The sequence below is a fragment of the Cokeromyces recurvatus genome (assembly GCF_025118155.1).
Source record: "Cokeromyces recurvatus strain NRRL 2243 chromosome Unknown BX663scaffold_8, whole genome shotgun sequence".
Classification (NCBI taxonomy): domain Eukaryota; kingdom Fungi; phylum Mucoromycota; class Mucoromycetes; order Mucorales; family Mucoraceae; genus Cokeromyces; species Cokeromyces recurvatus.
In genome coordinates, this window is record NW_026251394.1 from 449,189 (window position 1) to 463,378 (window position 14,190).

The 14,190-nt window shown below is 30.6% G+C and overlaps 6 protein-coding genes across 6 annotated transcripts; 3 read left to right on the plus strand and 3 right to left on the minus strand.

Moving 5' to 3' along the window:
• Positions 1-126: 126 nt before the first annotated feature.
• BX663DRAFT_485136 (uncharacterized protein) lies at positions 127-1,266 on the minus strand (the record flags this gene model as incomplete). The annotated part of the gene is made up of 1 exon (XM_051524592.1): positions 127-1,266. One exon carries the CDS (start codon positions 1,264-1,266, stop codon positions 127-129), a length of 1,140 nt encoding a protein of 379 aa, XP_051384296.1.
• Positions 1,267-1,943: 677 nt separating this feature from the next.
• BX663DRAFT_338685 (uncharacterized protein) lies at positions 1,944-5,717 on the plus strand. Its single transcript, XM_051522141.1, has 4 exons — positions 1,944-3,638; positions 3,729-3,750; positions 3,781-3,815; positions 3,873-5,717. The coding sequence occupies exons 1-4, from the start codon at positions 2,078-2,080 to the stop codon at positions 5,501-5,503; spliced, it is 3,249 nt and encodes a 1,082-aa protein (XP_051384297.1). The 5' UTR covers positions 1,944-2,077; the 3' UTR covers positions 5,504-5,717.
• BX663DRAFT_504648 (uncharacterized protein) lies at positions 5,559-6,331 on the minus strand. Its single transcript, XM_051526949.1, has 5 exons — positions 6,285-6,331; positions 6,068-6,199; positions 5,911-5,997; positions 5,769-5,817; positions 5,559-5,714 (listed from the first exon to the last, which is right to left on the minus strand). The coding sequence occupies exons 1-5, from the start codon at positions 6,295-6,297 to the stop codon at positions 5,597-5,599; spliced, it is 399 nt and encodes a 132-aa protein (XP_051384298.1). The 5' UTR covers positions 6,298-6,331; the 3' UTR covers positions 5,559-5,596.
• Positions 6,332-6,731: 400 nt separating this feature from the next.
• BX663DRAFT_504649 (uncharacterized protein) lies at positions 6,732-7,077 on the plus strand. The gene has a single exon (XM_051526950.1). The coding sequence runs from the start codon at positions 6,855-6,857 to the stop codon at positions 7,014-7,016; it is 162 nt and encodes a 53-aa protein (XP_051384299.1). The 5' UTR covers positions 6,732-6,854; the 3' UTR covers positions 7,017-7,077.
• A 796-nt stretch (positions 7,078-7,873) lies between these two features.
• BX663DRAFT_431655 (uncharacterized protein) lies at positions 7,874-8,791 on the plus strand (the record flags this gene model as incomplete). Its single annotated transcript, XM_051522878.1, has 1 exon — positions 7,874-8,791. The coding sequence occupies one exon, from the start codon at positions 7,874-7,876 to the stop codon at positions 8,789-8,791; it is 918 nt and encodes a 305-aa protein (XP_051384300.1).
• Positions 8,780-10,345, minus strand: BX663DRAFT_504653 (Alpha/Beta hydrolase protein). The gene is made up of 8 exons (XM_051526951.1): positions 9,964-10,345; positions 9,782-9,893; positions 9,576-9,722; positions 9,445-9,520; positions 9,311-9,376; positions 9,143-9,243; positions 8,971-9,080; positions 8,780-8,871 (listed from the first exon to the last, which is right to left on the minus strand). Exons 1-8 carry the CDS (start codon positions 10,277-10,279, stop codon positions 8,810-8,812), a joined length of 990 nt encoding a protein of 329 aa, XP_051384301.1. The 5' UTR covers positions 10,280-10,345; the 3' UTR covers positions 8,780-8,809.
• Positions 10,346-14,190: the final 3,845 nt, after the last annotated feature.

The following is a 14,190-nucleotide window of genomic DNA, read 5'->3' on the forward strand; positions in this document are numbered from 1 at the left end:
TCTTATTTTATTTAATATAATACATTAAAATATTTATTTATTTTTTCTTTATATGACATGAATATACACATGAAAAATGATGCAAATATATTGTAAAGGAGATGACTTTTTTTTTCCCCTCCCCTTTTACTTTCTTTTTTCGAGTTTATCTACAGCTTCAAGCAATACCTTTTTAGCATTTGGATCCTCCGAGACCATATTCTGTACAGTATCTTCACGATAATAGGCAAAGAAGCAAACGGCAGCTGTAGGGCCAACGATGAATGACAGAGCCGCCACAATGAGACCTGCTTTTAAACCACCTTGGAAAGTAGCCCATAATACAAATCCAATACTTAAAACGATCAAATCAATCAATACAGTACGTGTTGCTAATATTTGACTTAAATCATTAAATGTCAAATCGGCAGGTAAACTACCAGGTGCCTTCAACAACATCACAATGGCTTCAAGGACACGGATGCCATCCTTAGCTAAAAACCAATATGAGGTAAAATACAAGAACATGTTTGTTACTGCTAAAAACAAATAGGATCGTTCAACAGCGTCTTTGCCTTCAACTATATACATACGATCCTTCAAGACAGGATCGCGAATTCTCTCGACGGGGGATCCCAACTTTTTGAAAACCCATTGACAGACATTGATGATGGGAACGATAAGGATCGGTAAAACAAACCAGATTGAAATAAAATCTTGTTCAAGACGAGATTTAGGCTCAATAAGTGGACTCGTTAAGATAGCACTGGGAATCGTGTAACCAACAATCACAGCCAGAAGAGTACCATAAGCTTGAGGCAATGTGATGGCCCAGTTTTCAGGATGCCCTTTTGACTTTTTACGATAATAAAGACTCAATGGTAACCAAATAAGAGGAAACACAACAAAGATACCAATTAAGTTAGCTAAAAAAGCAAATAGAGGGAAAGCAGATAAAAGAGTTGATTTAAAGCCTCGTCGAGATCCTTCGAACGCCATAATACAATAAACAGCTGTAAATGCTCCCATCATCAATCGCAAGAGAGGTGTACCCATGATATCGTGTAAGGTAGGTTGAATAAAATTAACATAGAAACAGATTAGACGGTCTAACATAGAAAATTGGCCAGTATAAAAAACACGAAGATTACCAGTAGCATTGGTGTTGGCAGGATTCATACACATTTCCAAGATCTTGGGTGCCCAAGGTTCAGCACCTTTGTGAATGTCAAGTGCTGCATATGTCACAAGCGCTGCACTTATTAAAATAGATACTAATACTTTCATATTTTTTTTAATGAAACAAATAAATATATATTTTATATGTATCTGTATATATTTATTTATTAAAAAAAAATCGACTATAAAAGCTTTCATCACCCTATTTGACGATTTATTATGAAAATAACACGTAAACGCAGTCTTGCGCATTTCTTTCCCGTTTCATTGGTTAAACCTGATACTTTTTACCTTTTTTTAGTATTTTTTTTTTTTTTTTTTTTTTTTCGTTCTTTTCTGGGATTTATTGCTATCCTTCAATAACAAGATTTTTTTTGTTTGTTTGTTTGTTAAGACTAGACTTTAAGTATTATTCAAGATTCTTTTTACAGCATTTACTGAAGAATTCTAATGTATTTATTTTCTCGAGAATAAAACTAGGAAAAAAAAAACTATTAAATTAAGCAAACAAGAAAAAGTTTTAAAATGAAATGTAATGACTAATTGACACTGAAAACTTCTTTATCATGAATGAAATTCGTTGATTTATTCCCTAAAAAGATATCAATTTATTAATTTCAATAAATAAGACTGATATGCTTCCATGAGAATTTAGAGTTGCACCTCCTTATATAAATTAAATTTTATCATTGTGTATCCCAGCAACGTGCAAAAGAAACAAAAAAAAAAAAAAAAAAAAAAACGTCACTGTTTTTAAATCAGTTGCTTTTAAACATTTTTCATTTTTTTTTTTTTCAAGTGCATTATATATCCTATATTATTATACGTGAATATATAACATATATATAATATATTTTATATATTTATATATATATATATATAAAGATATCTTCTTTATTCAGTTATAGCTATTATATAAATGTCAATTTTGCCAAGAAGAAGAGATCATGATTCTGAAGATGACAAATCGGAAATTTCTTACAGCAACTCATCTGCATCTGATGTAAACAATTCTTATAGCGATTATTCTGATGATAATTTAAGTGAATATACAGTAGATTATGATTCTGAGTATGACTCTTATTACACAACTGAAGAGGAATCCTCTGATGCTGCTGCTGCTGCTGATGACGGTCATGAAAATAAAAACAACAAGGATGACAATCACGAAGCAAAAGAAGTGACTGATGATGCTTTGAAATCTAAAAATAATCAAAAAACAACAAAGGATAATAATAGCAGTAGCTCTCAAACAACACAACCTAATCATACTATTGAAAAGGAGCAAATAATAGAATATGAGTATGATGAAGACATTCAAGACTTGAAGGAAAAACGTATACAAGAACACCGGGAATATCGTAGAAAATTAGCAGAGGATCCTAGCTTTGTACCTTATTTAGGATTGTTTTGGAGTCATGATGATAGATACCGTGAAGATACCTTGATCCACCATGATAAATGCCCACCAGGTGAAAACTCATCCACCAAGAAACCTTTTTTCAGTAAAAATAAGACACATAAAACCTCATTGCAAAAGGAGCATGATTTAGACCCTTTGATGCACAAAAAATGGGACCATAGCGGTTGGGAGGAATTGCTTCGGTTAGAAGAGGAGGACGAACGAAGAAAACGTGAACGATCTAATAAGGTTGATGACAATAAATCCTATCGTAATAATAAAGGAAATCGTACTAGGCAGTGGTTTCATCATAACAATCATGGTCAGCAACGATGGAAGGAATCAGCCACAGTAAAGAAAGATTCTAAATTTAACCATACACCTTCTTCCTCTTCTCGTATCCAATCTTGTGAATACGCAACCAGTTCTTGGGGGAAATCAATTGATGAAGGGATTGAATTAGCTTGGATGTCATCTGTTTCTTCAGAAAACAAAAACCATGATCCACAGTCTATTTCTGATGCCAATGTGAAAGTGATAGATAATAATAATAATAATAATTCTACTCATACTATAGACAGCACTATTGATTCGGTGACTACACCAAATGACGACTGGGAAGAGCCTGTTTTGGAGAAAAAAGAAGATAGCGGCTGGGGAGAGCCTCCGAATACTGCTAATGAAGCCATAGATGGCTGGGGAGAGCCTCCTAGTACTGTTGATAAAGCCATAGATGGCTGGGGAGTGGCTGAAGCTAGTTCTAATGATTGGAATGAAACTCCACAGGAAACAGATGACCGGGGATCAAAAACACATAGCAATTCAAATCAAGGATGGAATACTTCTGTTGCTATTGAGACGAATTATACTGACAATATCAATGACGATTGGGATTCTTGTAAGCAACAATTTGTCAAGGAAATGAGTGAAGATCATATATCTAATGAGAAAAAGAAATCCCCTTCATGGCCCAATACTAAATCCAGATCATATAAAAATAATAATACTTGGAACAAGAGCAATAGTTCTTATAATAAGAATAGTCATTATAATGAAAACAACAAGAATGGTCCAAAAAGTAAGTCATTATTTAGTCTCATCTAAAAAAAAAAAAAAAAAAAAAAAAAAAAAAAAAAAAAAAAAAATTGTACTAAGTAATTTCAAATAGATCATAAATCTGCTTATAAAAAGTCATCTTCATCCCAATATAATAAAAAAAGTTCTTCACGAGGCTATTACTCAAGTAAAAATAAAGGTAATATATACAATAATAATAATAATAGCAATATGAATAATAATTTTATATAAACAGATTATAATAATAAAAATCAAAATTGGGGCAATTCACCAAAAGCAGATGATAATACATGGAATGAGACAAGCGATCAATATTGGGATGAAAAACATATTGTTGAGTCTGCCACTAGAGATGATGATGGCTGGGGTACTCCTTCTGTAAATACTGAGAGTTGGCCAGAATCATCTGTAAAACCTGTTACCACGCTATATAATGATAAGAATACGACTATCGTAAAGACAGATGAAAATGTGAATGGATGGGGTAATCCTGTCAATACTGATACTATAACAGAATCTCAGGGCTGGGAAAATAAAGCCTCAACTACCTCTGAATCAACTAGCTGGAATCAATTTAATAAAAACGAATGGCATGAAGTCAAGAATGATACAACGACTGATGAATACAAGTCAAATTGGGAAACGCTTAATACTGCTGTGAACCCTGAAAACTCAGAATGGAATGATAAAGATAACCAAGAACAACTTACATCATCTACTTGGAAGCATAACAAAAACATCAAACGGACATCGCATGAAAATGATTGGGATACAACCTCTATTACACCACAAAATGGATCTAATAGTCATTTTTCAACTATAAAAGAACAGGAGTATCCTATTAAAAAGGGACGTGGTTACTTATCCCAAAGAGCAGAAACCTTTTCCAACCCTTCAGCTTCAAATAATAATACTCCTCTTAGTCCCATTTCTGATGATGATAAAGGACAAAGATTAGAACAACAAACAACGGAAGTGCCATACTCTTCTTCTGAAAAGGCCTCACCTTTGATTGCAAATAGCAAAGATTATCAAAAAGAATCCTCTTTATGGATCTCTTCTGATAGAGATGATGATTCGGATGTAGAGATTATTTTAGAAGCTCAAGATGAACCAGACTGGGCTAGAAATAATGAGCAAATCCTTGGTATGACAGGACCAGATAGTATTCCACCTCAATTTGAAAAATCAGAAATAATACGCCATCATGAGGCAACAGCAGCACCTTCCAAGTCCTCTCCAACTACTAAATCTGGGCTTTCTCCTAACGCAAAAGAATATATACATCATTCACCTATATTAAGTACACATATAAACAATAAGAATGTATCCTCTCAGAATAAATCCTATAATGACAATTCTTATAACTCTGAATACCCTAATCGATACAACAAATATCACAATAATGAAAGTAAACGTGCTGATAAAGCTGAAAATTGGAGACAACGAAAAGAAGAGCCTAGAAAACAACAGCAACAACCATTTTATCCTAATTTTTATCCTCCCTATCCATATAATGGTGCAGCCAATGTATATATGCCTATGATTCCCAATAGCAATGGCAATGTATATGCCGTGCCTTACCCTATAGGTTATCGTAATAACGAAACATCTGCTCCTCATGATAAATATTATTTACCTGCAGCAAATGGTATTTCATTACCACCTGGCTATGAAGCAAACGGCATGATATATTATGGAATAGATACATCTACTATGTATCCATCTTCTTCTGCACCTTTTTACTATTACCCCATGCCCGTAATACCTCAGAGCCAATATCATAAGGAAGGAAAAGATAATTATGATAACGATGAAAAATTAAATAACAGCTGTTCTAATAGTGATGAAAAAGAGGAATGTTAATTAATGTAGAAAAAAAAAAGTATTATATAGATACATATATGTATATGTATATAATGTATACACATATAAAATTATAAATTTATTAAATAAACATTATTTTTTCTTAAATCTCCTTGTTGTATCCTTTTCTCTGTCTACTTTTGCAGCTAATTTACCAAATACGATATAAGCTAGTCCAATACTACACAATATAAGCCAGAATAAAGGTGTTCTATTAAATAAACAAAAGTTATTAAACTTGATACCCTCTTTTTATTTTCCTTACATAAGCTGTGGCTTCTTTATTTCTAATATTTCAATATCATAAATCATTGCTATAAAAGAGAGGATATTAGAGACATTCAATAATAAATAATATGATGTATCTTTATAAAAAAAAAACTTTGAGTTTATTTATTTATTTTTACCTGTATTAGGAACAGTCAATCGACGAATTTCACCTACACACATGCCCTGAATTTCTTGCTCTAGGCCTTTAATTAATGCGGTATTCCCTATTACATATCAATTTTTTTTTTTTGTCTTGAGAAGAAAAAGTATTAAATATCCTTTTATTTTATTTACCAGGCTTTAGAACAATTGTTTTATTCTCAATGACTTGGTTAGGTTTATCCAAAAATCTCGAAATGTATTGAAGTTGTACATTAGAATCAAAAGCTACACGCTGTTTACAATCAGTTGATTGCTTGATGATGTCTAACATTTTTTTTTTTTTTAAGAAAAAAGGAAAAAGAACTAATAAATTATTAACTAAAATTCATAATTAATTGAATAAACCTGCCTATATAAATCATAAAGTTAACAGTGTATATAAATAGTTGAAAGGTGTCAAAACTAAAAATAATAGTAATGTCTATTATTACATAATGGGGGACATCTGTATTTTAATTAATTTTGATCATAAATGTATTTTGTGTTATTAATGCAGTATTACACATTATGATAAAAAAGATGAAAGGTAGAATTCTGTAAAATAATAGTATATCTTGAAGTTATTTAATATTAGATATATGATATGATAGGCATAATAAAGTAAATATGATTCATCTATCTGTATTTATCAAGTATGCGTAATAAGAGTCATTTTGTGAAATATATAGTTCTCATATATGTAATATTGATAAATGTCAAAGATCGTTACTATTGCATGAATTATTCACATATATTATAAAAGAACCTATTTCTTTTTTTCTTTTTTCTTTTTACTTGTTTACTTGTTTATATATATCTTTTCTTCAGCTTTCTATCCTTATCATGGTTTACACTAAAGAATATAAAGAGATCATTAGCTTTGAATATCCTTGTTATATTTGTGGCAATATTCTTAGTAGGGCTAGATTAGTCATTGATCATGTTAAACGTGTTCATGGCTATGAACTTCCTGTTCGTCATGTTGGCTATCATCGTCCTGTCGATCCCGAGTATGAATTCCAAAATGATCCAAACGGTAAAGCCGACATTATTCATTATGCTTGTGCTTCTTGTTGGTTTCATTGCCCTGAGGCTGGTTTAGGTGAGCTTGCTGAGCACTATGAAAATGCTCATCATCCGAAAAATATTGAGCCATCCAAGAACAATCATGGGAGTATAACAGGTAACGCTGTTAACACGACTGCTGGAAAAAGAGCAGAAGAGGAAGCTTATGAATCTGCTGAAGAATTTGAAAACACGGATACGACTAATATGGACGAAGATGAAAAAGAGGAAAAGACGGTATCTACAGGGAATAAGCTTCTTAGAAGAAAGCGAATACCCCGTGCTGGTGGCATGGCTTCCGCTTCTTCTCCATCAACAACAAATACAAACGAAGAACTCTCTAAAGATGTCTTGAAAAAATTGAATGAAATTACTGAACTTTTTAAAAACCTTCTCCAGTAGTATAAATTATATTATATTCCACATTTGCTCACTTGAAAATATTACCTTAATAAAATATTAATTTGCCTTTGCCATTTTTTTTAAAAAAAAAAAATAAAATAAATAATGTATATAAAAAATTTGCCTTATATATATATATATATATATTTTTTTTTTTTTTTTTTTTCCTTTTAAATTTTCTGTTATGTCTTCGATAAAGATCGTTGACGATCAAAACCAAACAATTGAGCCTGTGAGCCAAACACTATGTGAAATGTAACTTAATTTTATAAATACATTCGTATTTTTTTTTCGTTTTGTTTTCCTAAAACCTTCTTACTTAGTTGTCATAAACAATTTTCTAATTATGTTTGCCCTCGTTGTAATTTACGTTATTGTTCATTAACATGTTATAAAGATTTTCAACATGCTGACTGTACCGAGTCTTTCTATAAAGATAGTATCACAGCTGAAATTCAAAATCAAAAACTTGACAAACAAAGTAAAATGAAAATGCTCGAAATGTTACAACGTCTCGAAGAAGAGCAAAGAGCTGACATTATAGATGCCGATGATGAAGATAATGATGATGATCTGATGCAACGCTTTAGTAATATTGATCTAGACAATACAGATCCTCAACTGATCTGGGATCTCCTTTCTAATAAAGAAAGGGAAGAATTTCAACACATGCTAAACCATTTTGATCAATCAGACATTCACTTGCCAGCTTATACACCTTGGTGGGAACAAGAGAATGTGAAATGGTCAGAAGAGATAGAGTTACCCGACTTTAGAAAGATGACAAAACCTGAGACACAGTCTAGTTCTCATTGGGTTTGGAATCTACTTCACCTTCTAGGAACATATAGTTATTTAATGCGTCATACAATGGGTGAACTCTCAGAGTGCCCTGAGGAAACAATCTCTGTTTGTGAGATGATATCTGAAAACGTTTTATATTCTACTGCAGCTGCATGTCCATTCAATAACGTAGATGATGTGATAGCCGACTTATTCAACCATATTAGCCAATATGAAGATCATACCCAAACCAATAAAAGGAATCAAATTCAATATCCACGCTATTATAGTTTAAGACTGTTATTATTAGAGGATCTATCATTATTGCTAAATGTGTGTCAAAAAGCTATACATGATTTCTGGAAATCATTAAATGAAATGATAACAAATCACAAAAAGAAAAAAAAACGAAACTTGCTTGCTGTACGGAAATTATATTTTTATGTAGCAGCTGCAGCCTATTTAATAGAAGATCGAGAAAGACTTAAAATGATTCAAGTGATAATAAAGAATGAGATAAACAAGACAAGGATAGAAAAGGAAGGATTTGAAAGAGATTTCCAAGCTGCGGAAGATGCAATGAAACAATATCAACAACAGCAAAAGAAAAAAATTGAAGAATTATAAAATAAAATGTTTATTTATCTAAAGTTTAGACTTGTTTCTTGCAGCATTTATTCTTTCAATTAATTTCATGATTTCAGGAACTAAAATAGATATGTGAATAAAGTTTTTTTTTTTTTTTTTTTTTTTTTTTTTTTTTTTTTTTACTATTATTATATTTATATTTCTACTTTTGTACTTACTAATAACCTCAGGTATTTCATTTGGAACCATATGGGTTCCTTTAACAAAGTCTACAGAAATATGTTCCTTATTTTCGTTATTTACAATATTTGAATCATCAGGTCCTAAGCTGTTATATTAAAGTAATTTAATCTAAAATGATGTTTCTCATAAAATATCTATATTACTTACAAATTAGAATCCAGAGCATAAACAAAATGTGTAGGAATCTTTAAAGAAGGTAAGGACTTGTAAGCAGTATAAGTATCATATTGATACCATCTAAAAACGTGCTAAATAAATAAATAAATAAATAAATAAATTATAGAGCATAATAGTAAAAAGCAATAATTCACATACATATTCTTGTTCTCTTTCACATTTGAGTTTTATTGTGCCTTGATCAGTTTCATACATACCATAATTCTAAAACTATGTTTAGTATACACTCTGACATTCAATATATGTATATCTTTTATATTTTATATCCATACCACATAGTTATCGAGAACTTCAGGATGCAATAGCTTAAAAAAAGGGCTCTTTAAAAATGATTCTCTACATTCCTTTCTAATAACAATTTAACATGTTATTCAAGAATTATATGCATATATATTTAGCATACCGGCTTGACCATTCATCACGTCTTTTTTTGGAGGAAAGTACAGGTAATTGAATTCTTATTTCATAATCCATCATAAACATGCTCATTACTGGTTCAATGACACATAATCCATTAAAAGTATTCGGATAAAAAAATTCACAGAGCAGCCTAAATTATATATAAATCTAGGATCAAATTATGCTCTTGTTTTTTACATGCTTACATACATGCATGTAGCACCAAAACTATGCCCAACACCAATGAATTGGTCATAATTGATGTTTAACTCCATATTATCAATAACTTGCTTTGTATCCATTGCATTATCAAACCACCTATCTATATATTCATATGTACAAAAAGAATAAATTATTTGATCACAAAGTATATATTATTCTATTTCAATTACATGACTCGAGATAAGTGCCTTCATTGATACGAGCTGAATCTCCATGATTACGAGCATCCCAACTAATAAAAGTAATATCTATTTCATCATATTCTCTTAAACTACGAAGGTGATTTAAGAATCTTTTCATAAGAGGATGAAAGGCTTCTTTATGAAATCCATTAGAATGAGAAAACAAGAAGGCTATCTTTTTATGAGCGCCCTGAGAATAGGTGCTTGTAAATTCATGTTTATCAACAACAAGTTTTTGGACATCAGCCCCTTCAGTACTGGGATGAACGGGTATAACAAATGTTGAAGTAGGTTTAAGATACATTTTTTTTTAATAATGAATAAAATAAAATGTGTGAAAACGATGACAAATAAAAATACGATTAAATACACCTTTTCCGGAAATGAAAAATCAAGCAAGAAAAAAAAAATAAACATTCAAACACAGACAGAAAAAAAAACGTACACAGAAATATAAGATTGAATAGTCTCATAATTTATGATCCCTACAACAACAACAACAACAACAACAACAACAAAAGAGCCTTAGGTTTACTCAAGAAGGTGGAAGAGGTAATGTTTATGAGAAACCAGTTGAAATGGAGGTCGAAAGTAAACAATTTCCTCTGGATGACATCACTGACTTTGATAACATACATGAACCTTAAAGCTCCTAAAAAAGAGAAGAGAAGAGAAAGTAAAAGAGATTAAAATCAAGGCTGTTGCGGACAAAAGTACTAATAAGTGAGATTATACAAGACGTAGTAGTTGAAAAAAAAATAGACAATCTCTTCAAGCTAATTTATGAGAAGGGCTATCATATTTGGCCTTATTTGTTCATATATCGAATTAGATTACATCTATTTTTTTTTCTATCATGATAAGTACAGTTATAATCAAGATATTTATTACTATAATATAATGATAATGATAGTAGTATGAAATATAGATATACATACATTATATAAATACTTCTTGGGCTACTATATATAAAGCTTTACCCCTATTTTATTTTGATTTAAAGCAATTCTATTGGTGTTGATTTCCAAATACAAACTATTTTGATATATCGATCTCCTCATTACAATCAAAGGATATGAAGGAGACTCATTTTGTTATTTTTTACTTATAAATTAAGGTTTATACGTCAAATATTACAGAATCTATAAAAGATTCTTAAGCGGCTTGAGCACAGTTAACTACACAAATTAGAATTGAATATTTCTGCTTTAAGAAGAAATAAAAGCTAAGCTTTTACCAAGAAGAGAACGATGGTTATCTTCATTTACTATAATGACAGACACCAACCCTCTTTTGCTATTATAATCTTATCTTTTATTAATGGAAAGACTGGCTATTGTTTTTGAAATTCGAAATAATTATAGACTCTATCGGATCTTCCATATAACAGATTTCTAAGTTTTATAAATTATTAACCATTTGAGTGTACTTTTTGACAATTTCATTATTGTAGGTTGCAAAATGAAGCATATAGCGTGACTGCTCTCTAGTTATGATAGCCATATAACAATTGTAAAAAAAAAAAAAAAAAAAAAAATACGCTTAATTATTATTATTAGAGAAGCAACTTTATTGTAGAACACGATTTTATTAAATTGATTTTTTTTTTTCATTTTTGTTAATATTATAAAAAAAAATGCTTTTCTTAGTTCTCAAATCTCTTTAAAAGAGACTTGATACTAACAGGATTAACCACGAGAAGGTGAAAGCATATCTAATCCCAAAAATAATATTACAACCCATACAAATTGATATGAGCTGTAATTTTTTCTTCTCCCTCTAAATTTCTACTTGAAAGATAAACGTCCAATTTCAACTAGTAGACACTTGGCAAAGTCCAACCTGACCCAAGCCTTGCTAGAAGAAAAAGATAGGATTCCTCACCCCATAACCCAATAAAAAATACAGTTGGATGTAAGTTTCACTGGAAGCCGGGCTAAACATTCTGACCTGTAGCGTGGCGAAGTGGAAGGAATCCAGATACATGAAGTGCACGACCTGACTATTGTTTACCTGAGAATGTCCCTTCTTTGACCCCTAGCATCTACTTTTGACTTAACAGTAAATACAAGCTGGGATTCTTCAACTAAATAAATAGATGAAAAAACCACGGTCAGAAACGTAAGCTGTGCATCCTTATCTATTTTTATTTTATAAACAGCAACTAGATAAAAATAAAAAGAAGGAAAAACCTCCAAAAAGAAAAACAGAAAAACTAAACCTTGAGATAAGCCCTTTCAATGGTGCAGACAAAGAGTACGCTAATCTCCCTAAAAAAGGAACAGGTTTACAATTTCCAACCCCAAGTATCCTTTTTATTTCCCTCCTCCTTTAGAAATAAATCAAACTTGAGCAGTCAAAATTCGATAAGGTCCCATCAATTATCTAAGGTTGCAATAACCCAAGGTGAAGGCGGATATGCATGTAGTAACCAAAAGAGAGTCTAGGCCCTCTCCTTTAGCCATGTTATAAACGGACAGTTCTACAAACTCAAGTAAGCCAAGCTATGTGACTTGAGCACACTTCATAACCCTGACAATGTCTACCCATAGTTTCAAGTAAAAATAAAGAAGAATAGGAAAAATAAAAAAAAGCTAAAGAAAAAAGAAGAAGAAAAAAAGGAAAAAAACGAAAAAATGTACTTTTTTTTTTATAGTAAAATTCAGGAGAAAAAAAAAATAAACGAAAAGAAGGAGAAGTTATTAAAGTTTAATCTTAGCGTGTTTTTTTTTTGTTTTTAATTTACTTTGCGTTAAATCTTCTCTCCTGCCTTTCTCCTTTTCTTTTTTTTTTCTCTTTTCTTTTTAATACTTTAGAGATAAGTTTTGCCTTTTATTTGAATGTAGTAAAGCATTACTATCTTCTTTGAAAGTAAGAAAGAAAGTAAGAAAGTAAAAAAAAAAAAAGAAAAGAAGTTTGTTATGCATATTCATGTGAATATATTGAGCATTCTTGTAAAGTAGTTAGGCCAAAACTAGTCAAATGCAGTTACACGACAGAGCACGATGTTCATACATTCTACAAAAGAATAAGAGTAGATAAACTATCAATAGTATAAAAAATGTCATTTTATACAGCAGTTTTATTTTAACTTTTAGACGCACACACACACAATCTAGATGATTTTTTTTTAATTGAACAAGATATTCTTAATAGCTTATGCATTTTAAATAATTAGGCTGTAAGCTTTCTTATTACTGTATTATGGGAATCGAGCTATTTTTTACGATGATCATGATAACAAGGATCTTTCGATTTTGATCAGTTTGAAAGGAATAATGGTTTTAAAGAGGAGAAAAAGATAGAGTTTCAAAGAGTGCGCAAAAGATAATACGATGAAAAAAAAATAGGCATAAATCTATGAGAAAGTTAATAAGATGACAATTGACTAATGTAAACAGAATATAAAAGCGGTTGTAGGATAGAATAAATAAATTAGTTGAGGCACTCAAGCACAAAATAAGGAACTTAGTGAAAAAAAAAGGGGGGGGAGGTATAAATAACTATTATCTATTTAAAACTTTATCTTCTATAATATAACAATTTTATTATATTTACTTCCATATTTTCAAAGCAATGTTTTACTTTAACAGTTATACTATTAAAGAGATAAAGTCAGTAATTTGTCAAACGGTATATAAATGATAAGGTTAATTATTAATTATTCAAACAAGTTTTTATGACCATCAAAATAAGGTAAAATTCAGAGTTAATTGCTATAGATTAAAAGCACTAGTACACATATCATAAAAGAAGAAAGGATTTCAACTTGTTTTTATATACTTATTGGTGATTTATACATTTACTAAGGATTATGTATATTTCATAAGCAATACTAAATATGACTCAGTTGTAACCAAATGCTTTTCTAGTTTTTACATAAATGACTCATCATTTAAAATCACAATAAAAATAATCAATTTTTAGAGCTGTTGTTCTGTCTTGCCGACCTTGCTAGTTTTATATGTATGCATATAATTTTATATTTATCTTCATTCTGATATCCTAATAAAGATATAACAACCTAGTTACTACTTTTCTTTCTTTCTTTTAATGGAAGATATACCAGTCATTGAACGATTTAAATTCTTTTGGGTTTCAGTTGCTCGGATATGTCTCCTCATGGCTAGTTTTTTTGTTGTTGAAATAATAAATACAATTAATAGATAACTTACTAATGTTGGCAGTTTTCTGAAAAATGACCGTAAAAATGAA

Excerpts from the sequence above, each read along its gene's own strand:
- BX663DRAFT_504648 (XM_051526949.1), bottom strand. Across the intron at positions 5,998-6,067 it reads AACAATTGTTCTAAAGCCTG|GGAATACCGCATTAATTAAA; the intron begins GTAAATAAAATA and ends GATATGTAATAG. Across the intron at positions 5,818-5,910 it reads ATTGACTGTTCCTAATACAG|CAATGATTTATGATATTGAA; the intron begins GTAAAAATAAAT and ends TCTCTTTTATAG.
- BX663DRAFT_504653 (XM_051526951.1), bottom strand. The coding sequence starts at position 10,279 with ATGTATCTTAAACCTACTTCAACATTTGTTATACCCGTTCATCCCAGT. Across the intron at positions 9,723-9,781 it reads AGTTTTGGTGCTACATGCAT|GCTGCTCTGTGAATTTTTTT; the intron begins GTATGTAAGCAT and ends TATATAATTTAG. Across the intron at positions 9,244-9,310 it reads GTGAAAGAGAACAAGAATAT|CACGTTTTTAGATGGTATCA; the intron begins GTATGTGAATTA and ends TTATTTATTTAG.
- BX663DRAFT_504649 (XM_051526950.1), top strand. The coding sequence starts at position 6,855 with ATGTTAAACGTGTTCATGGCTATGAACTTCCTGTTCGTCATGTTGGCT.
- BX663DRAFT_338685 (XM_051522141.1), top strand. The coding sequence starts at position 2,078 with ATGTCAATTTTGCCAAGAAGAAGAGATCATGATTCTGAAGATGACAAA. Across the intron at positions 3,639-3,728 it reads CAACAAGAATGGTCCAAAAA|ATCATAAATCTGCTTATAAA; the intron begins GTAAGTCATTAT and ends AATTTCAAATAG. Across the intron at positions 3,751-3,780 it reads CATAAATCTGCTTATAAAAA|TTCTTCACGAGGCTATTACT; the intron begins GTCATCTTCATC and ends TAATAAAAAAAG.